Below are 22,524 nucleotides of genomic sequence, written 5' to 3'. Positions count from 1 at the left end.
TCTCAAACTTTCCCGTTCATCAGAATGCTTGTAGGGACCTGTTACATCCATATGGCTGGGCCCTATTCCAGAGTTTCTGATTCAGTATGTCTGGAGTAAGGACTGAGAATCTTCCTGTCAGTTCCCAGGAGAGGCAAATGCTACTGGTATGGGGACTGCCCTTTGAGAACCACTGCATTACAGGAATATGACTGTATGTCTTCTAGGGACCAGCCTATTTTGGCAAATGAACAGGATTAAAGCTGGATTCAGCTTACATTGGAGATTATTATACCACTAGGCAGGTGCTCCACATAACAATGAGCTTTGAACAACTCAATGCAAAAGTGAGAGCAAAGAGCAAATACGAAAAGAGTAACTAAAGTGAACATTTTTGATAACTTTGGACAATTTCATACTAACGTTTCTAAAGTTCTTTGAATTAATGCCATTTATTACTGTAAAGCCTCTCATTAGAGTTCAGCCACTAGTGACTCTTATATATGTATAATGTACCCATGTGTACATGCATACATATACATGTCTCCACGTAAAACAGAAATAAAAGGAAAGAATACAAAGAATTTTTAAACCAACTGGGGAAAAAGGGTATTATCGCATATAGATCTTTTAAATACCAAAATCTTTAGTAAAAAGTCATCACATTGTACTAAAATTTTAATTTACAGTATGTTTTAAGCAATCTGAGTCAAAGCCTTCAATTTCCAAGATCTAAATTAGGTTACCATTTAGCAATGTTAATTTAGTATTTGTTCTATTTACTAAGCGCACACTTGCTTCCACATTATTTGCTCTATAAAGCAGCCAGGGAAATATACTGGATCAACACAGTAAGTTTTTAATATCACTTTCTTGGGGGAGAGAGGGCACCAAACCACAACCACAGAAGTAGTTCCTCCTGCCTTGTAAGGGAAGATGACTCCCATTGCTTCCCCCGCCCCACTCCAGAGAATAGATGCAATAAATGAGTCTGTTTTACTATCTGTTCCAAAGTTTTCCAGTTCTACCTGATGCTTAGCTCAAGCTCATAATGTCACTGAAAGGAATCAGAGGTTTATAAATGTAGGAGGGAAAACAGGCAAACTGAAGTGACATGAAAACATGCAGCTCTAAAGCTCACTGCGGACAGGAAGGTAACACTTACTTGGAGTGGGTGGAGAGGATAATTGAGCCAAACTTCTCGCAGGTCCTGGAAAACAGAGTGATGCCTTTAATGCTCCAGGGAGCCATTTAACATGCTCTGGAGTACTAAATAAAACGCCATTATTTGAAATAGTGAACTATTTCAGATGCTGACTCCACTTATTGCAAATTCAATAGTGCTAGCAAACTAATTTTTTTAAAGTGTATTCACCACTCAAACTGCCTGTAGTGACTCTAATTAGCCTATTAAGCTGGGGAGGAAAAGAGCCACCTCCACCCCCAGAAGTCAAAGATACCTTTTAAAACTCAGTTACACATTTGCTTAACCTAATACTTGGGATTAGGTTGCTGTTTTAATCATATTTTTTAGTTTACCATTCCCCAGAAATGTGCATCAGCTCTGCCTTTTGTAATTAAAACTCATCTCAGATGTCTTTTATTTTAGGCACTCATTCATTAGCATTTGAGCTGCTTTAAGATGGGGTGGAAAACATCCAAATCTAGTTCCTAAATTCTCAGATCTATAAGACCACACTTTTATTGCAGGTCACTACAAATGTTTCCTTGAAATATGGAAATGAGTGAATTTTATGGAGAAGCCCAGTACCTTATTTTATCCACTGAGCTAAATCTAGAGGCAGTTATAATTAGAACTTCCTCAGGATTAAAGTGTCTTTCCTGCAGTTTTAGACTCTAGGGAGCCTCTGAGTGAATCTACTTTCTGGCCTTGATGTTAGGTTTTTCAAACAAATAACCAAAAATTTTAAAAAGAGGGAAAAATATTTTTAAAAATTTAGGGGGAACAAAATATAGGAATATTTATTATCACTATGACACACAGGATGACAAAGTGAAATAAAATATCCTGTGTTTTGAAGCAACTTGCATCCCACTTAGAGGGATTTTATTTTTGCCAGTATTAAAAAAAATTAAAAAGCTTAAATATCAAACTGTTCTTTTAAGGCACTTTAGAGAGCTTCTCTTAACCAACTCAATAACCTTTCCCTTGAATTCTCTGTAGCATGAATTATGCTGAATGTCACTTCCTTCTTGCAACTTTTTCACGTTCTCTCATGCTTTTTTTTCCTTCTCAAAACAGTGAGCCCACTTCTGGCATGCAGAAAGAGCTACTACTAATGTTGATCGTATCCAACAGTAACAATGAACAGCCATCTCATCCAACCAACTCCCATCTCCCAAATTCAAAATTCTCAGCAACTTGATTCCTCTTTTTCCTGTCTCCTGTGTTTTTCACTCAGTGACACTAGGATTGTGCCTTAGATGTCTTCCACGTGTAACTGCTTAACTCCCCACAACTAGTTTGTTTCAACTGCCTCCATTTCCTTTCATCTGCCCTGCTCAGACATCAGGTTCTTCCGTATCTTGATGCCAGAGAAAATATCCCGCAAAAAATCCAGACTGGACTTCCAGCTTTAGCATTTACTAGCTCAAGGGAAAACTTCTACCTTCAGAGTGTCCTGGAAAATGCTCGACTGCTGGGATATTTATTAATGCAACTTTTTTTTTCTTATTTTATTTCGTTCATCACAATAAGTGCACTCCTTAATCCCCACCACCTATTTGACCCATCCCTCCACCCACCTCCCCTCTGCTAACCTGCAGTTTGTTCTCTATAGTTAGGAGTCTATTCCTTTGTCTTTCCTTTTATTTTCCTTTGCTCATTTGTTTCTTAAATTCCACATATGAGTGAGAGATCATATGGTGTTTGTCTTTCTTTTTTTTTTTTTTTTTTAATTTTTTTATTATTATTTATGTATGATAGTCACAGAGAGAGAGAGAGAGAGGCAGAGACACAGGCAGAGGGAGAAGCAGGCTCCATGCACCGGGAGCCCGATGTGGGATTCGATCCCGGGTCTCCAGGATCGCGCCCTGGGCCAAAGGCAGGCGCTAAACCGCTGCACCACCCAGGGATCCCCGGTGTTTGTCTTTCTATAATTTATTTTTCTTAGCATTATATCCCTGGTTCCATCTACGTTGTTGTAAATGGCAAGACTTCATTCTTTTTAATGTCTGCATAATATTCCTGTGTGTGTGTGTATGTATTCTTTATCCATTCATTTATTGATGGGCACTTGGGCTGCTTCCATAGCTTGGCTATTATACATAGTGCTGCAATTAACCTCGGGATGCATGTGTTCTTTAGAATTAGTGCTTTTGTATTTTGAGGGTAAATATCCAATAGTGTGATTACTGGATCATAGGGTAGCTCTATTTTCAACTTTTTGAGGAAACTCCGTACTGTTTTTCACACTGGCTGAATCAGTTTGCATTCCCACAAACAGTCCATAAGCGTTCCTTTTCTCATCTTTGCCAACACTTGTTTAGCAACAGATTTTTATTGAATATCTACTACGTATTAGCTTACAAAGAATAATGAGATACCATTACTATCTTCACAGGAGCATAGTAGGGAAAAATGAAAGTAAGTAAGTGTAATTTAATGAACTGAGTGAGAGAGGTTCTAGAATAGTGATACATACTAAATGTAAAGAAAACTCTGCTTGGGGGCTGTTAGATAAAGCTTCAAAGAAGAGGTAACTCTTCAGATATATCCTGAAGAACATGAGGAATTTGGCACATCAACAGGGGGAGGGAATCAAAATGCTTTTGATACCATACATGCACAAATGGTATGTCTCAAGGAACAAAGGCACAAAAAGTTAACTAACTCCTAATAGGAAAAACACAGAGGATTTCAAGGCAGTGAAAATGCACTCTATATTATAATGGAAACATGGCCAACATACATTTATCCAAACCCACAGATTGTACAAGGTAAACCAGACTTTGGTCATGATCTTCCAATGTAGGTTCATCAATTGTAATAAATGTACCACCCTGATGGGTGATGTTGGTAAAATGGGAGGGGCTATGAATGTGTAGGAGCAAGGGGTATATGGGAAATTTTTACTCTCAGTCTGGCTGTTAAATCTAAAGCTGCTCTAACAAAAATCACGCCTTAAAAAATTTTTAATTAAAAAAAGGAATTCCTAGAATGGCACAAAGGGGGAGTAAGAAGCTGGGAGACAAAAAATAGATGAGAGTCAGATTATGAAAACTATTAAATGCTCCGTTGTATAATACAGATTTTGGCAGATAGTAAAAAAAATCAAAGACCTTAAGCAGGAAAGACCAGAATCAAACTCATGCATTAAAAAGAAGACAACACTAAATGTAGTACGAACGAGGAACTAGAGTAGTGGGGTATCACAACCAGTTCAACATTTCATGTGAGAGATGAGAAGGGCAAACACTCAAGCAATTGGACGGCCAACAGTGAACTGATTCAAGGGATACTAGGGACAGAACTGATAGGAGTTGCCAACTGAATGGAAAGGGGAAGAAAAAAGCCTCAGGACAAAAGAAAATCCTAAGGTTTTGGGTTTAGATGATAAAAGTAAGGGAGGTGAAGTATGTTTTGATGTTAAAGTGATGAGTTCAAATGCTAAAAATGTTGAAATGAGGTGTCTGTGGAATACCCGCGTGAAGCTGCCCAGGGGCAATTTGAAAAGACACTCCATTTTCTGGAGCTCCAGAGAAAGGCCAGGGTCGGAGCTACCGGGACAGATATGTAAAGGCCACAACAGGGTGGGGAGACAGTGGGAGAAAATGAAAGATCATATAGGAATCTCTCCCTATCATTCCAAGAGGCCCATTGGGATGATCAAATTGCAACAACTGATCTGAGGGTCTTGGGAAACCACGAAGGGTCACACAAAGATGAAAACACGGACCCAGGGAAAGCAGTCTGGGCTGAAAGAGTAAATGAACAGCAGACCAGGCTAAGAAGGGAAAAACAGCCCTGCTGTTAACAGGCTGGAGGGACGACAACAGATAAAGCCTGCTGCAAGTTAGCAGGAAACTATGTTTCCCTCACCATCTTACAGCATCTGTAAAATGTCGGAACAGACACCCTCTTTGAGGGACTACTGCTTTCCTGCCAGTGTTGCCCTCTGACCTGCTTTGCTATGTCTTATCCTCTAAATAAAATTACTGGGGACACTTTTGCTAACCTGCTTTTGGCTCCTGAATCACCCAATCCCAAATTAATCCCTGGCTTCTTGTAATCCAGCCTCAGAAAAGGCAGGCAACCAAGAACTGATCCTTGCTTCCCCGGCCCCTCCTTAGACTCTGCCAGCACCAGCCCAGGCCTAAGAAAGGACTCACACCTCCCCTGCTACATGGATTCAATCAATCTGACTTTCTGGGCCTACAGGTTTGTGTCTGGCTGCCTGTGGCTGATTAGACTTCCATGATAACATTACTCAAAAGAAAGTTCAATGGTTCACCAGTGTGTCCCACACGCCACACCTAACAGACATAAACTGGTAGGGAGATGTCAAATGCGTTAGAATGTCCTAGTGTGTGCACTTGAAAATGCTGAAATGGGGCAGCCCCGGTGGCTCAGCGGTTTAGCGCCGCCTTCAGCCCTGGGTGGGATCCTGGAGACCCAGGATTGAGTCCCATGTCAGGCTCCCTGCATGGAGTCTGCTTCTCCCTCTGCCTGTGTCTCTGCCTCTCTCTCTCTCTGTCTCTCGTGCATAAATAAATAAAATCTTTAAAAAAAAATTCTGAAATGGAACAACCATATATTATTACTAAGCACTGCTCAGTTTCATAAAAGACACACAAACAAATTCTGAATCTCAGCCATCCTGTTCGTAAGATCATGTTCAGACTCTGCTTTTTCATTTAGTCACTTATTCATTTCATTCCTTTAACAAATATTTATTAAATGCTGCACTTGCCAGCACTGCACTAGCTACTGGAAATATAAGATAAGCTTGCTTAAGGAGACAAGGGGGACAAAAGGAATTTAAAGAGAGAAAAGAATCTAAACAAAAATTGATGCAATTAAGAACACAGTGCATAACTGCATATAATTTAGGAAAGGAAGAATACAGAATGGATTGGGGGTGGGGATGCAGGTAATATGGGAGAAGGGGGCAGGAGGACCAGTTTAAGGCAAGATTGGAGGGAGGAAAAAAGTAAAGAGGTTGCTGAAATTGCCAACAAAAGATAAAGGCCAGAACAAAGATATTTTAAGATTCGAGAAAAAGACTTAAAATACATGCCATCTGCTACAGATATAAATCAAGATGCACACTCATTTATGTGTGTAGGACAAAATGGGGACATGGAACATCTGTAGATAACTTTCCCATCAGGAGAAAACTCACACACATAAAATCATCACATATCTCTATAAAAATAAATATAAAAAATCAAATCCTCAGATATGAACATCATCCAGGTCACATTTTTCAAAACTATTGATTCTTTTTTTTAAACTATCTTAAGTAATACAGTAATAACATTTGACAGCAACTTAAGCTGAAGGTTTCAGAAAGGTTTAAAACACTGGCTTCCTATGTTCTTTATTGCTCCACGAGGGCTATTTCACTCAATTATAATGACATTTCAATTTGGAATACAGAGTTGCCTCTCCCTTTAAATGTTAAATTGACTTGTTTTGGTACAAAAAGCATCTAGTATGCTCTAGTACACGCAGGACTAAAAAGGTAGCTCTAGCAATATTAATAGCTTAATACTTTAGTAACAACAGAAACTATTTTAGAATCTATCATTTGTTCTTAAACTATAATTTGCTTAAGAGAAAAAAAAAAGGACTTCCATACTCTTTATTCATGGCCCTATCAGAAACTCCCTATGAACTGACTTTCTAAAATAAATATACATTTATCTAGTCTACATAATTTATATAAAGATAAATCATAAACAGAAAAGCCAAAAGGCAATATTAGCCTGCTTGGGGTAGGTACCCAATGATTATAAAACAGAAAATCATAATTAACTTCAAGATACTTCAAATTAAAGCAAAGTATTCATACTGAATTTGTAAGTGGCCATGAAGAGAGACAGGGTTTCAGGTAGAAGACAAGCCTCTCATGTAAGTGTCCACAGTACTTTCCCATTTGCAACAGAGTTAAGTAAGCTATTCTGACGTACTTGAAGTCTACCATCTATGGCAGATTCGGGCACTTTGTTTCTCCTGCACACTCTTTAAACACTGTCACTAATTAATATAAAATCTTCTGTAATGAAATATAACTGAGAAAAAGCAAATGATTCAAGATAAATACCGGATCATTAAAGAGTAAGCGTCCAAATAACTGTTTGGCTTCCTCCAGGCTTCCCTCCAAGTAAACAGCTCCTAGATAAAAGGAAGAGAAAGCCAAAAGGAAGACTGTATTAATATTCAGAGAAAATTACATATCTCTATAAAAAGCAAAAAAGGCAAGCCAAAACCCACTCACAGAAAAAAAAAAAATCGACAAGACCAGAAGCAATTGTTCTAAAGGTAGCATTTCCCCTCTTTTAGCTAGGATTTGTATTACAAATTAGACTGAAATATGAGATTCAGTTTACTAAAATCAAAACCCAATATTTAAAGTAAAAAGAGGCCTCCTAATATGAACTACCATATGGGGTATGAGTATGAACTTACTAAGGGAACTAGGCACAAACACTGGCTTTATGAGCATGTTAGGTTTTATTTTATTTTGCTTTCTATGTATAGTTTATGTTTCAGACCATAAAAAACCTGATAAAACATGAGTTCAAATCAATGAAGGCTTTTTGCAAATAACTATTTAACATTTAAATTGGGTATCCAATCAAATAACATTTTAATTGGGTATCAAATAACTCTAGAGTAAGGTAGTCATGTATTTTTGAAATCATATTTTTATATCTGTCTTCAGAAAGGCATTTTAGTGTAAAATATTAAGACACTTAGTCACCAGGGTCTTTGATGAATACGTTATTTATCAATAGTTGTAGTTATAATAACACTAATAATAATGATAACGATAGTAGTAGAAGCCATGGTTTGGGGGCCATGCCTGCCCTAGGCACAGCACAAAGCATTTTCACATTCTTATCTTTACCTTCACCAGCACCTCAGTAAGAGAATACTACAGAAGATTTATAGGATTTGGGCCTGTAGGTTATTTGGAGAAGGGTTTGAGGAAATGGAACTTGGGAGTTAGATGCTGCCAGGATTGGGTATTAAGATTTTTTACAACAATTCTGTGAGATAAGCGACACTATCTCCATGTCATCAATGGGGAAACTGAGGCTCAAAGAGACTCAATAATTTGGTGAAGACACAGTACTAATAAATAAAGCAAAAAGGTACTGAATCATGTCTGCCTGGCTCGGGAGCCAACTATAACACTGTCAAAATTATTATGTGTACAGAGCACAGTAATTCCATGTGACAAATTCTCTGAAAATAGACATATTTGTGCAAAATAGACATAGATGTGAAAAGACTGTGGATAATAATTATTAAACATTCTCTTGTTACCATCATCAGCACAAAACTATAATGGGATGCTTTTATATTCATTTTCAAAGGAAGAAGGAAAATTTGATAAGCAAGTACAAAGGCCTTTGAAAAATAAAATGTACTCAATCATTTACTTGAAAAAAAAAATCAAGGAATTGTCAATCTACTGTAACATTTCATTGTAAAGCATACTTGCAATCACCAGCTAATTAACTCTTCATAACTTTCTTGTACCAACAGCTAACTATATTCTGGTTACAGTAAAAAAGAAACTGAGGAAGTAAAGTGCCTGCATCAGTCTTGCTTCAAGTGAATAAGTTGTAGTCATAAAGACTCAAGACCTGGGATTTAAAAAACGCAGTGTTTTCAAGATGCTTAAATCAGAAAATCCTGTAAACAGATTAAATTGTGATCAAAAACAATACTGGGGCCTCATCACCAACCTATGTACTGTTTGTTTATGCATGTGATCCTGAATTGAATCTGGAAAGAAACCTACAGATTAACTCACTTCAGTTCAATTCAGTATATACTAACTATGCACGCACATGACATCAGACACCAATTCAGGCATTAGGAATGCAAGAAAAGAAAGCATTGACTGCAGGCTCTGCAAGAGCTACACTAACCACAATACAACAAAGTTAGTGTTATACTAGGGACTTCACATGCTTTGGAAACAAGTAATTTTGTCCCAAGTCTCCACACTGAATTTTATATGCTCTCCCAATATTTTAAACGTGCAAGAAACAGATTATAAAAAGAGGAATTACCTATTAATGCTTCAAAACAATTAGCCATTGCATGTCGAAGGTCTGATTCTCTACAAAGGTCAGGTCCATGAGCATAAAGCATAAATCGATCCAGTTCAAGTTTCTACAAAATTCAAAATGGACTAAGTAAGAATTTGGCAAAGTCATACCTGTAACAATTCAACATCTCCTGGGGATAAGGAGTAATGGTTGCAAATTAATTGGCCTTGTGTCAGTTTATTAAGAGTTTAGCTTACCATTCATCAGGAGCCCTTACATATGGTTCATATTTGACTAACTTCAACCTTTCCCCAAGTAGGCTTCGATGAACTTTGATGTTTCAACTCTTGATGGTTGAGAACTGATCAGATCTGAGTCTAAATCCAGGTTCAGACTAAGCACTAGTCCAAGCTGGAAAAAGACTATGCTATAAGAAAATGGGCCTTTGGGTTTACCCAACATGACTAGAGAGACACAAACCCAACCCAAAGTTGACCTCTTTAGACTCCTGAGTTACACAGCATTGATGTCTGTACTATATATATAAAACGGATTTTTATATGGTAGAATAAATGGGGACCCTCAGAAGACTTCAAAATGCCTTACATTTCTAAATCTTTTTTCTTTTAATTTGGTAAGGATTTTTGTGGCCCTTTATTTTTTTATCTGTGTCCTTTATAAGGTTTCTATGACTTATATTTTTTTTTAAAGATTTCATTTATTTATTCATGAGAGACACAGAGAGAGAGGGAGAGAGAGGCAGAGGGAGAAGGCAGAGAGAGAGAGGCAGAGGGAGAGAGACACAGGCAGAGGGAGAAGCAGACTCCATGCAAGGAGCCCGATGTGGGACTCGATCCCAGATCTCCAGGATCACACCCCGGGCTGCAGGCGGCGCCAAACCGCTGCGCCACTGGGGCCACCCCTATGACTTCTCTTTCTGAAGGCTCAGTGAGATCTTCTGAGCAATGGGGTTGGCTTTAACTTAGGGCTCTAGGAATATTGTTTGTAATGAATTATGCTTCCTTTTCTTCTTTGGCCTCGGAAAAGTTTAGAACCAAATTTGTGGCCAAGATCTTGAAATAGTAGAGGACTTATGAATATATCTGTGAATAGTAACTTTACTCCTGGCTTCACTCTCCTGTCTTAACCATATCTTTTCTTTAGTCTAGGTTCAGTACCTACTTATTTCTTATCCTACTGTATTATAATATACAAATCAATTCAAGTCCTTTTAGAACTAGACACGGTATGATTTTTTTTTTTAACTAAAACTGAGACGGAATAAGTGGAAATCATAATTCCTTCCATAAAAGGCAAAAAATACAAACATTGCATAAGCATGCAATAAATCTGTTTCCATTACCCTATAATTCAATTCAATAAATTCGTACTAAGCTGGAACATGCTACGTAATATGGAACAAATTACAAGTCAATGAACAACCTAGGACAATGAGTCTCATCAGTCCTCAGATAAGATACTGTGTGTCTCAGTATGTATCCATTTATACTGGAAAAAGAGACCATAAAAACAAGAGGTATATGCTATCAGTATTCTGTATTGCTAGGGATTCATGAGTATAAAATATATTCAAATGAGTTTTGACTACCACAAATGCAACAGCAGAAAACACCTCTTTTAAAAAATTGATCCCTAAGTGCAAGAGCTTACGCTAGAATATGTAAATTTCATCTGTTTCACAACTTCACTGGGAAAATCCAATTGTTTGCTAATCTCTGGAGCCCTGTTTGAGAATACACTGCAAGCCATATTTTAAATTACAAACAACTATTCTGGAAAGCTATGAATTTTCCAACTTTTCCTAATTCCTGTTCTACATCTTTACTTTTTCATGTAGGCATTAGTAGGACTTTTAAAAAGGAGAGTAGTGTTCAGCTGGTACATGTGTTGAAGTGTTCACTGTCTGGATAGGTGACCTGGAGCTTTCATTAGATTCTCAAAAATTCTCAGCAATCCTCTGTCAAGTCCTCTCCCCCACCCAAGTCACCAAGTGGTTGTTAAGAGTCACTAGTCTAGAACAAGGGCAAGGACACCAGTGCCTTCTACCAGAGTAGATGGGTGTTGAATGGTAGGGAATGTCAGTACTTGGGGTGGAAGAAGATCATATAGAAAGCTGAAGGCCGAAACTGGCCAAAATTACTGAGGGCTCTGTGTATCGCCTAATGTGGCACATAACAGTTTCTGTTTTCCTATTATGGCAATTTTTAACACTTTGTAAGTATCTTCCCTACAACTGTTTGAAAAATAATTATACAATTCCATTATATCTTAAGCTGAAAAAAAAATTGGGAGTGGGGGAGGCCTGGGTGGGCCAGTGGTTGAGCATCTGCCTTTAGCTTAGGGCCTGATCCCAGAGTCCTGGATCGAGTTCCACATTGGGTTCCCTGCAGGGACCCTGCTTCTCCCTCTGCCTATGTCCCTGCCTCTTGTGTCTCAGGAATGAATAAATAAAATCTTCAAAAAAAAATTGGGAGTGGGTTGAAAACTACTTATTCACAAGTATTTCTAATGGACATTTATGTGCCCTATCAAGAAACATTTTGACAATCAAATCAACTAAACACTGAAGCAGTTTTAGGTAAAGTTGTGGAATTTCATTCATGGTAAAGCTGCTAAAACCAACTGAGCCATCCTGTTGCCTATAGCTCTTTGCTAACACATCATTATTTATATTTTCAAATGCCATTTCTATGATGATGATGTTACATAAATAAAATAATGCACTCTTGCTAACAAAAAAACCAGAGTCTAAAATTAACCATTTTGTTTTTTTTTTTTTTTTTTTTTAAAGAAATTTTTTTTATTATTTATTTATGATAGGCACACAGTGAGAGAGAGAGGCAGAGACACAGGCAGAGAGAGAAGCAGGCTCCATGCACCGGGAGCCCGACATGGGATTCGATCCCGGGTCTCCAGAATCGCGCCCTGGGCCAAAGGCAGGCGCTAAACCGCTGCGCCACCCAGGGATCCCAAATTAACCATTTTGACTATACTTATTTAATGCCTTAGCAAGATCAAATTAACAACTAGGTTTTATCTAGTCTTTTCTATCAAATTCACACATTTATAACAAAATGAAGGGGAAAGAAACAAAAAATACCTACATGAAAAATCAAGGAAAACTCAAGAAAGCTTTTCCAGTAAATCACTGGTGTTGGGGAATTTAAGAGCCAGTTTCCCCTATTATTGAGTAAACCCACAGGTCTATAAAATGTAATAATTTATAATGAGAATAGTGGTAGTAGCAGCAATAAAAACAACCAACTCCTACTAATTTATTTACCTATTTGTGTGATTACTACAAGCAAGGACTGTGCCAAGCACTTTATAACCTGAATTATTAAAACTCAAATAATAATCTCATTTGATTCTCACAACCACCCTGTGTGGCAGGTGCTGATGCCATCTCCATTTTGCAGATAGAAAAGCAGAGACTTGGAGAAGAGACAATTTGTCTATGCCCCCGCCCCCCGTTTGCAAGAAGGGCGTGGACTGGAAATCTGATGGCCAATCCAAACTGTGTTCTGTGTGCTGTAACTTACTATACTAAGATACCACACAGAGATAGGAATACCAAATAAGATAATGTCAATAAGTAAAATGTCTACCAGCAATCTAAATTGAGAAAAGGTTCTCTTAGTCAAAAAATGAAGTTAGTGTGGTAAGCTAGACAGCCTCAACCCTAAATCTTAATTACTGGAATTTGTGATGTTTGGGGATTCTCAAAGATCTATAAAGTATCTCTTGTGGGTATGAATGGGCAGACATAGTCTATTCAAAGCTATAATGCTGCTTATTAATGTAAATTAAAGACAAGTGTAATACAGAAATATTACACAAAGGGAAAATACAAAATATTTCATTTCTTTGGCTCTGTTCTTGTTCTTTTCCCCAAATGTTTAACTCTGTTCACACACATCTGTCAAATTTTTCCTCTTCTGTTATCAAGTTACTTCACCATGGAGTTCATTAGCTGCTGGTGAACTCACAAAGGTAACAGAACTAATACGGTTGAATATTTAAAACCCAAACAAAAAAATCCTTCCCAGTCTATAAAATATTAAACTCCTAATACACCCTAAAGAGTTACTTATTCAAATGCAAAATTATGCGTGGACTGAAGAAAATGTCAGACTTTACTACAAATGCGTCAGACATTTGACATACCTTTGCTAACATGGCAAGGTGTTGATTCTGAACAATGGCAGTCCGGTAAGTTGCTAATCCTCCTTCTTCTAGACTAGGAAACAAATAGTACAAATGGACACTGCAAAAAAAAAAAAAAAAGGCATATAAATAAATATGCATCCTCAAACATTCTGCCTGTATCTCCTCATCATAAAAATAAACCTGGACACAGTATCTGCACAACAGATACCAGCTGAATTGAACTAAACTGAAGGATTTGATTAAAAGTCTTTAAAAGTTAAATAGTAAGCACAGTATATCTGAATATGCTAAAACCCGAACAGCACCATTCACTTCTATTTTCACATTTACTTCTGGTAGAAGACTTCTGTGACAAATCTATTGGCAACAAAGACCTGAGCAGTTGGTCACGTACTGCTAGGAGCAAAGCTACGTGGCACTCAGAAACCGGGCCTGGAAACAAATACCTTTGCCTGGGCTGTGTTACGAGTGGCCTCGGAAAAGAAGCCTGGGCCAGGCAGCAGTGGTGGCATGTCCTTTAGAGGAGAGACAGGGACAGGCATAGAAACAGAACTGAGTAGCACGTGTGGCTGGTTGTGCCCTAAGGATAAGTGAACTGAACTGGCTGATGAGGAAAAGTGTGGGGATTTGGAAGAAGGCCACATGCAAAGCCAATTTGGACCACAGCAGCAACTGCCTTCTCTAAATCTCACACCAGTTTTTAGGATCCACTGTTGATCAGGGCAGCTAAGCTTATTTAGTCCTATTGTGTCCAGTGAGGGCAGGCTTGGAGAGCTACCTCTCTGCTTCATTTTGTCCCTCTGGGGAAAAGAAATGACCCAGAGACAATACAAATAGCTCAAGGCAGTTCCCAGAGAAGCATGTATTGTCTGCCTTTAAAAGAGAAACTGTGGGTATGGAAACAAACAGAAAATGCACTTTCCTACCCCTACCACCAAATTAAGAACACAAAAATACTTCTGGGGAGAAAACACGTGTAAATGTACACACACACACACAGGCACACATACATACACACCAAAATCTCGTAATTAAAATTACTTGTAAGTTTTACTTCCCTTGAGATAGGAAAGAGGGAGAAATAAATCAAAGACAAATCCTAGAAAATGAAATGACATTTTAAAATATCACCCCTTTCTCTACAAATTGAATATAAGCTCTGAAGCATCTAGACCAAGACAAGCTGATCTCTTGTGGCTGTGGCAACTTGAACATAAACTTGACAGGACAAAGACACTAGCCTTTCATCTTGTAATCTTGTGCATTACAGTGTCAGTGAGTACAAGTTATCAGGGCAAGAGCCAAGACGTGTGTCTTTCAAGCTCTACAGAAGGGATAAAATACATGGTGTTTCAATGCCTTATTTAGCTAATTATAAAGAAGGTAATATAAACATGTTACCTATAAAATGCAATTCTTGGGGGACAGTAGAAAAACCTCCTTACCTTGTCAGAAATTCAACAACAGCATCACCTAGGAACTCCAACCTTTCATTGTGATTAATCCTGTAGAAGAATTAAAAAGATCACTTAAAATAGGAAATATTTACATCCTGCCTTCTCTTCTCAAAGAAAAGACACATGAGAGTTAGCTCCTTTTATAATTGAAACATCCTACCATATTTCTCATAATGAAAAGCACTGACCACCATTTTAGCCGGAATATGAGGCACCTCCTGGGTAAGGGAGGGGGCATTGTATCCTGCTATGTGGTTCAGGCCTTCCAAACTGGGGGCTTCTCTCCCCTCCAAATCAGATTTAAAGCAAGGAGATATCACCCTAACAACCGTGAATCTTTCCACATTGCTATCAGGTAGGTGAGAGAAAGGAGAATACATTCCTAAGGACTTAGAACTGAACAGTGAAAAATCCATTTGGTACAACGTTCTAAGAACAGCTTCCCAATGCCCAAACTCTAAACCTAACTTAGCTTCTGAAGTCCTTCAAAAGAAGTTAATCTACTTTTTCAAGTCCCAGTATCCACTGCTATCCTCTCCCACCTATGTTTTGGGCTCCTGCCCCAAGACTGAGTGGTACTCTGAAAAGGGCATCCGTGCTGAAGCTTTCCACCATCTTCCCTGGACACTGAGCCAAACGTATTCATGCCAAAAGGTCTAATGAAATGTTGCTTCTCTATGAATCCCTGCCCGACTCCTCTCATCAAAATTAATACTTCCTCCTAGGTACATATCACACTTTTCTTTCTTTCTTTCTTTCTTTCTTTCTTTCTTTCTTTCTTTCTTTCTTTCTTTCTTTCTTTCTTTCTTTCTTTCTTTTTTAAAAGATTTTATTTATTCATTCATGAGAGACACAGAGAGAGAGAGAGAGAGAGAGAGAGAGAGAGAGAGGGGCAGACACAGGCAGAGGGAGAAGCAGGCTCCATGCAGGGAGCCCGACGTGGGACACGATCCTGGGTCTCCAGGATCAGGCCCTGGGCTGAAGGTGGCACTAAACCGCTGAGCCACCCGGGCTGCCCTCACACTTTATTTATACTTTCATCATATGATGAAGGCATATCTCACAGGCTAAGGTCCTCAGGTCCAAGTAGAAGGCTGAAATGACTTGAGAGGGTGGTCCATAGAAAACCTCTCTCCACCTCTCAGTAAGTCCAGCACAGCCAGCCTCCCTCAGTGCTAAAATAGATCACTATCTCTGGTGGGGCAGAGATGTGATATGATCTGATAAAAGGCCACCCTGGTTGCTGTGCAAAGAATGCATGGAATGATGACAAGCACTGAGGAGGGTACTGTGGCTATTTGGTGAGATATGATGAAGGCTCAGGCTGGGGAGGTGATGGCGGAAGAGGGGAGAAAAGAAGTAATGAAGGTCAGTGCCTGGAGTTTGGCTTCCATAGCCGGATGAAAGGTGGTGCCATTTACTGGAAGGAGAAGACATCAAAGGGGAAAAGGTTTGGGCAGAAGCAGGACTTGCATTTTAGACCTGTTCGCTTTGAAATGTCCATACAACAACCAGATGGAAAAATCTAGTATATATATTTATATATCCAGCATACATTATTTATATAATATATTTACAGGTAAGAACAAAGCTGGTAAAAAATCTTCAGGAGTGGTCAATGTTTAGACAGGATTTCAGGTAATGGAACTGGATGATACTACCTAGGGAGAAAACGCAGCTGAGCCCTGAGAAAAGGACTGAGCCTTCCCAATTCCTTCCAGGACTGAACCCAGGGAAGGGTCACACTTGAGGTCAAGCAGAAAGGAAACCAGCAAAGGAAGAGGATTGGCTTGGAGTGAGGGGAAGAAAAGGAGATAAAAGACAAGAGCAAGTGTGAAGAAAGAGACAGATTTGAGTAAGATGCAAAGACAGCCCTGATGCAGCAATGCTGAGGACATTGTGGAGGCCACCGGGGGCCAGTGGTGTGAAGTGGGGAAGACCCACCTGATTCTGGTTAGAGCAGGTTGCGATGTGACATGTGTCTGAAGCTGCACATGGGAAGAACCTGAGTGTCTGTTTTAGGGCCAGCAGTGGACGAACTATGGGGGACTGCAACAGGTGGAAACCAGAAAGGATGTGACAAAAGTGACAGGGAAAGGAGAGCTCATCGAGTGAGCCCTTGGGACCTGAGCAAAGAAAGCAAGGGACAGGCCTAGGCCTGAGCAGGATCTCGTCTGACTCCAGGCGCTTCTTTAAATATCTCTGACACTGAGCCTCATCTTCTCTAAAAATTTAATAGCTATCAAGTCCAAACCTGCCTGGTTTTCAAGGCCATTCTTTATCTAGTTCCACTGCGGTCACCCAACTCATCCACTTTCAACAGCAATTCACAACTCTGAGTTGACCAATCTCTGCACTCTAGCAGACATGCCTGTTTCTCCCTTCTGTTACCTCTCCCAAATTCTGTTCATTCTTAAAGTCAGCTGGGGATCTGCCTTAACTCCCAGAGCTTCCAGGAACACTGGCCCACCCTCACTGCCTGCCCACACCCCTGTCCCCATATGACTGAAATGTTTATCACTCAATTTATTTCAAAATTATGTATTATCTTTTATTGTTCTCTGCTTCATGTGTGCCAGTTTAGTTTCCATATCTAAAGTCACCCGATAGTTTCAATATATGCGGAAAATAAAAAATATATTTATTTATAAATTAAATAACCCTTGGTTACCAAATCATCTACTTAGTAATTTGAGTTTAGTTTCATATTATTTCACATATCTCATAAGTTAATTTTTCCACCCTAACATTCCTCCACATTTTAGAATTTTAAAGGAGAAATAAACATAATAGGAGAAAACTAGACAGATCTGAGCAACAAAGATGTGATTCTGAATGCTCATTTCAATATATGGCCTTTATTTATAGAAAAAGGCATTCTGGAAAGCAATTAATAGCCAGCAATGGAAAATGAAAAGAAATAGTGAACCATTTATGGCTGTGGTGAAGAATTCATAATCTACTAGCCACCCAGACGCCCTTGACTAACACTATATTTAAAAAATATGTCTTTTAGAAGCTATTCTATACTGCATGTTGCTTTTTGTCAAATACACCAGTACTCCAAAAGTGTCTGTCATCATTCTTGGCGAGTGCATCAAGGAACAGAGGCCCTAGTTAACATGGTAACATGTTAATCCCTCAGACTTCTTGCCAACTTAATTTCGAGAAACCTAATAAACTGGTGTCCTGAGAAATGGTGGGAAAAAAGAAAAGAAATGGTGAGTTTTTAAAAAGAAAGAAATTAGTATTACCCTGTTCTTTTCCAAAAGTCAGTAAAACGAAATTAGTATTTTCTATGGCAGAGACTTTATTTTATTCCCAATAGTTCAAAGTACTATACAAGAAAATCTACTTGACATGGAAAGCCAGAAACTGCACCTGGGATGGGGACAAACCATATTTGGACTATCTTATGATTTTATTAAGAAATAAGACATCTTGTCAAAGAATAATAGCTGCTTTGAGTCATATACTATTTGAATGAAGTCATACTGGCCTAAGTTTCACTTTAATTTGTTTTATAAACTTTTAGGGAGACAAGAATTATGGCTAGGATTTTAATAACCACAAAGTTAGACTATTATTCAGTGTGTTAAAATACAAGGTCACATTTCTAAACAGGTTTACTCAATAGTGAGTCTGCCATCCAATAAATAATTTGCCCATATCCAGCATATGTTTTTCTGTATCTACACTGTGACTAAACACTGGCAAGGAGCCACAAACAAAAATGGGGATTAAATACCACTTTAGTTTATTATTACACTGGACAATTCCTAATCCAATGGTTTATCTGGAAAAAAAGGACAGAGTGAGTTGCTAGTCACTGCTGAGTGTAGCAGCAAAGCTTTTGTTCCCTCTTCTATTGTTTCTACATTCTTTAATCACCCTCTTTATAAATACTAGCAAGCTCTAAGAGGAAATGTTTACTGAGCAATAAACACTCCATTTGTTTTTGAGAACTAAATCAACAAAAGCATTATGAAATCTAGATTAACTATAACATTTATATAGCACATTTGGTCTGAGTAATTCAAAGCACTTTATAAAACATAACAGTCTCCCTGTGATAGTAATTACTGTAAGGTGTCCTTGACTCCAGGGAAAACCATCTTGGGCCGAGTCTAAGGGTAACTGCTACAGAAAGGGTATGGACATTTTCTCACCTTTGCATTCCAGGCCTCAACCAGTGACAGGTGAAGTAAAGCTAGAAGGGGTGCTGGAGATCAGCTGAACCTTCCACCCAATTCAGGAACTCCTTCTATTCATTACATCTACCTGTATACTTAGTGGGAGGAGAGGTCACAGAGCTACTATATCTGAGACCCACTGGAGCTAGGGATCCCAGTTTAAGCATCTCTGGAATTTAACCTGAAATATTTAGGCCAGCAAATCTACTTAGTGGAATTCACATATACTCAAGCATGTTTTATTGTCTTGAATTGAAGACACTTATATACAACTGATAGAAACTTTGTGACTACCATTTCTTTAAACAGAGACACTTATAATAGTCCATATGTGTCTCTCTCTCTTTGTTCCAATAGATTCTTAAACATTATGTCTATCAATGACTCAACCAATCAAAAAACAAAACGAAACAAGGCAGCTCATTTTTCCATTACCAGTCTTCTAGTCCCTCTTTCCCAAAGGTCTTACTGATAATACATGGATTACTTGAATGCGACCAAAAGCCTAATCCTTCAGAGACCCTTCTGTGGTAACAATTCATTGCAAATGGTATAAATTAAATATGATTATAAAACTGAGATTTATGTGATTAAATAGTAACATTTAAAAAAATTATGGGTGGTATATTCTTGCAAGATGATATCACTAAAGTTAATTATTTTATAGTTTTGATAGATTTTTTTTAAAAGATTTTATTTATTTATTTGACAGAGAGGGAAAAACAGAGAGCACAAGCAGGTGGAGCTGCAAGCAGAAGGAGAGGGAGAAGCAGGCTCCCTGCTCAACAGGGAGCCTGACTTTGGGCTCCATCCCAGGATCCTGGGATCATGGCCTGAGCCAATGGCAGATGCTTATGACTGAGCCACCCAGGAGCCCCTGGCAGGTTTTTATTTATTTATCTGAAGACTTCATGCCTTTCTGCAAATCCTAGCTGGTGCCAAATCAGATTAAGTAAGATACTAACCTGCTATTTAAACCTCTGCTGTTGGCTCTGACCATGACCCTTCTTAACATCCAAGTTTCCCTATTTCTAGGGAAAGGTAAACAATAACCTGAGATGAAAGTAATATCATGAATGGCATTCTTTCCTTTAATACTTATTTACTGAGCTTCTGCTCTGTAAATGGCACTATCTGCATAAAATAAAAGGAAATTTAAAAAAAAAGAGAGAGCAAGAGTAGGATAATAAACCTTCAAAATGCTTATAGTAAAGAAAATAAGGCCATAAAACAGGGTTCCAAGGCATTCCAGGGAAGAGCTGTACAATGCCTGTTGGCGTTGGAGGAAGGAAAAGAGTATGCCTGATTGCACAATGAGTGCCTCAGTCTTACTGGCATGTAAGCATCACAGGGAAAAGAAAGATGTGCCCAGGAAAGCAGCCTGGGGCCAGGTCACGGTTGCTGGGTTCAGATGGGGACGTTCAGACTTATCCAGTAGATGAGACATCACTGAAAGCTTTCAAGCAGGTTACAGCTAACAACTAGAATCGAGTCTTCAGAAATAGCAAGATGACTTACTTGCAGAGGCATTGTGAGAGTAGAACTGGCAAAATGTGGTCACTAACCGCAGTGCAGGATGGGCAGGGCTGGGAAGAGTGGTTTCCAGAAGGACCAGGAAAAGAATTCGATCAAGAGCCCCTCCCCTCAACCCTCTCTCTTGCCTGCCTAGCTCCTCCACATCCCCACTACCATGAGAAGCTCACCCTCTTTCCTTCCTCAAGCCTGAAGTTCTGAGCAAGCTGCTTGAGAAAAGATACAACCACTGACACTTGCAACTGGATAGTGTTTGCTTCAAAGATCTACAAACACTTCCAAGGAGCAGGGACAACTGCATCCCATTTTGTAATAGCAAACAAAGAAGGGAGAGGGCAAATCATTTCAAGTGAACTCAATTATTGAAGTGCACAACATAAAACTGACCTATAATCCCTAAACAACCACCAGGGCTATCCTCAGCCCCACAGCAGACTATGCATGTGTTGTTTTTGACCTTCAAAAAGTTATTTATGTTTGTAGCACTCATCTCACCTGAGGTAGTCACACCTCTTGGTGAGTGGGAGTTTTGTCTTACTTGCTTTAAATTCCTCTAAAATACCTACAAACTGCCTCGAACTCAAAAGGTACTAGATAAACATTCTGTTGAATAACATTTGTATGAAGATTCCTAAGTACGGCTCCCACAGCTGCACACAGCTGGGACTGACTGCCGGACAGCAGCAAACCAAAGCCACCGGAAAAACGAGGAGGCTCTTCCTAAACAGAAACTTGGGCTCAACTCTGTCATCAGCAATTTTAAATCAGGTACATACGTGGCAAGAGGCTCTCACCACAAGCAGCAAAGGACAAGAGATATTTGTTTATTCTCTATCATTTTCAACATGCTGAATTCAAAAATACAGCTTCTCAGATACAATTCCTTCTGCCACAGTGAGAAAGCCATTTCTTTTTGACAGAGCAAAAGGAAACCTAAATCAGGACATGTGAACAACGCTATCAAAAGACAATTATATACCAACAACTAGGGCTGGGATAGATGAGACAAAAATAATTTAAGTTCATGCCTTCATCACTGAAAAGTACACGTGTAGGGCATGTGTAGCCTTGCTAACAGGGCTGAAGGAAACTCAGGGTTCCACTTATTAAAATACAGAACTGGTCATCTGGAGACTCTACAATATAGCAGGGTAAAATGAAATCATGGCCACACTATCCCTGAGGGTGTGATTAAGGGCTCTTTTAATTAGACAGTTCTTTTCTGATCTTAGACTCTCACAGAATACCATAGTAAGGCGTATGATCATCTTCAAACAGGAATTTTAAAGTTTCATCCTGCCTTTCTTTTTACCTCTTGATTGAAGAGGAAGATAGTATGGCCTATGATAATTTCAAAAGAGCAACTCAAGGCAAGCCAATTTAAAAAGAAAGTGACAGATGAAAAAAAAAAAGGTAGAAAAGGAAGCTATGCTGGCTATGGCTGGTCATTCTCTTGGTTGTGGAGGCCAGTTATGAGCTATAGCAACTGTCAACTCTGTCACTTCTAACCCTGCTCTACTCACCTTTAATCAATCTAACCCCTGGAACCCAAGAGGGACAACAAGCCTAGCTATTCAACTTCTCAATGGCTTGTTTGAAAAAGAAATCTGCCCTCAAGTGATCTCTACTGGCTTCCAGAATATAACCTGCTGTGTTTCACACACAGATAAGCCTCCTGAGAGCGACATCAGAGCTTCATCAGCCATTAGGCATTTTGCTTTCCTTCAGTTTTCCATGGGTGTTAATGAGTTCAGACCCAGTCCACTTCCTTCCCAGATTCTTAGTGGCTCAAGGCCACACAAAAATAAGAATGTTAGTATATGAGGGTATCTCCAACCATTATAGAAGGCCAGTGTTATCCTAATAGTAAAACCATACAAAACATCACAGAAAAGGAAAACTACAGACCAGTAAACTCT

General features: G+C 38.9%; 1 protein-coding gene and 1 long non-coding RNA gene across 10 annotated transcripts in view; one reads left to right on the top strand and one right to left on the bottom strand.

The window, feature by feature from the left end:
- Positions 1-22,524, bottom strand: part of DROSHA (drosha ribonuclease III) — a 121,202-nt gene that overhangs the window by 21,664 nt on the left and 77,014 nt on the right. For all 9 annotated transcript variants that reach the window (XR_012030348.1, XR_012030347.1, XM_072825003.1 and 6 more), the window contains 5 exons: positions 14,868-14,927; positions 13,420-13,519; positions 9,253-9,355; positions 7,269-7,339; positions 1,145-1,189 (listed from right to left, as the gene is read on the bottom strand). Coding sequence is in view for 7 of the 9 variants with exons in the window: in XM_072825003.1 (XP_072681104.1) it covers positions 1,145-1,189; positions 7,269-7,339; positions 9,253-9,355; positions 13,420-13,519; positions 14,868-14,927 (379 nt within the window). In the remaining 2 variants the exon portion in view is untranslated. The remainder of the gene's footprint in view (positions 1-1,144; positions 1,190-7,268; positions 7,340-9,252; positions 9,356-13,419; positions 13,520-14,867; positions 14,928-22,524) is intronic.
- The window catches only part of LOC140632703 (uncharacterized), an 81,140-nt gene that overhangs the window by 9,975 nt on the left and 48,641 nt on the right, over positions 1-22,524 (top strand). The gene's annotated exons all lie outside the window — the stretch shown is intronic.

This window comes from Canis lupus, chromosome 4, assembly GCF_048164855.1.
Source record: "Canis lupus baileyi chromosome 4, mCanLup2.hap1, whole genome shotgun sequence".
NCBI classification, from domain to species: Eukaryota; Metazoa; Chordata; class Mammalia; order Carnivora; family Canidae; genus Canis; species Canis lupus.
The sequence above is the reverse complement of the archived record's forward strand: the minus strand, read 5'-3'. Positions and strand labels throughout refer to the sequence as shown.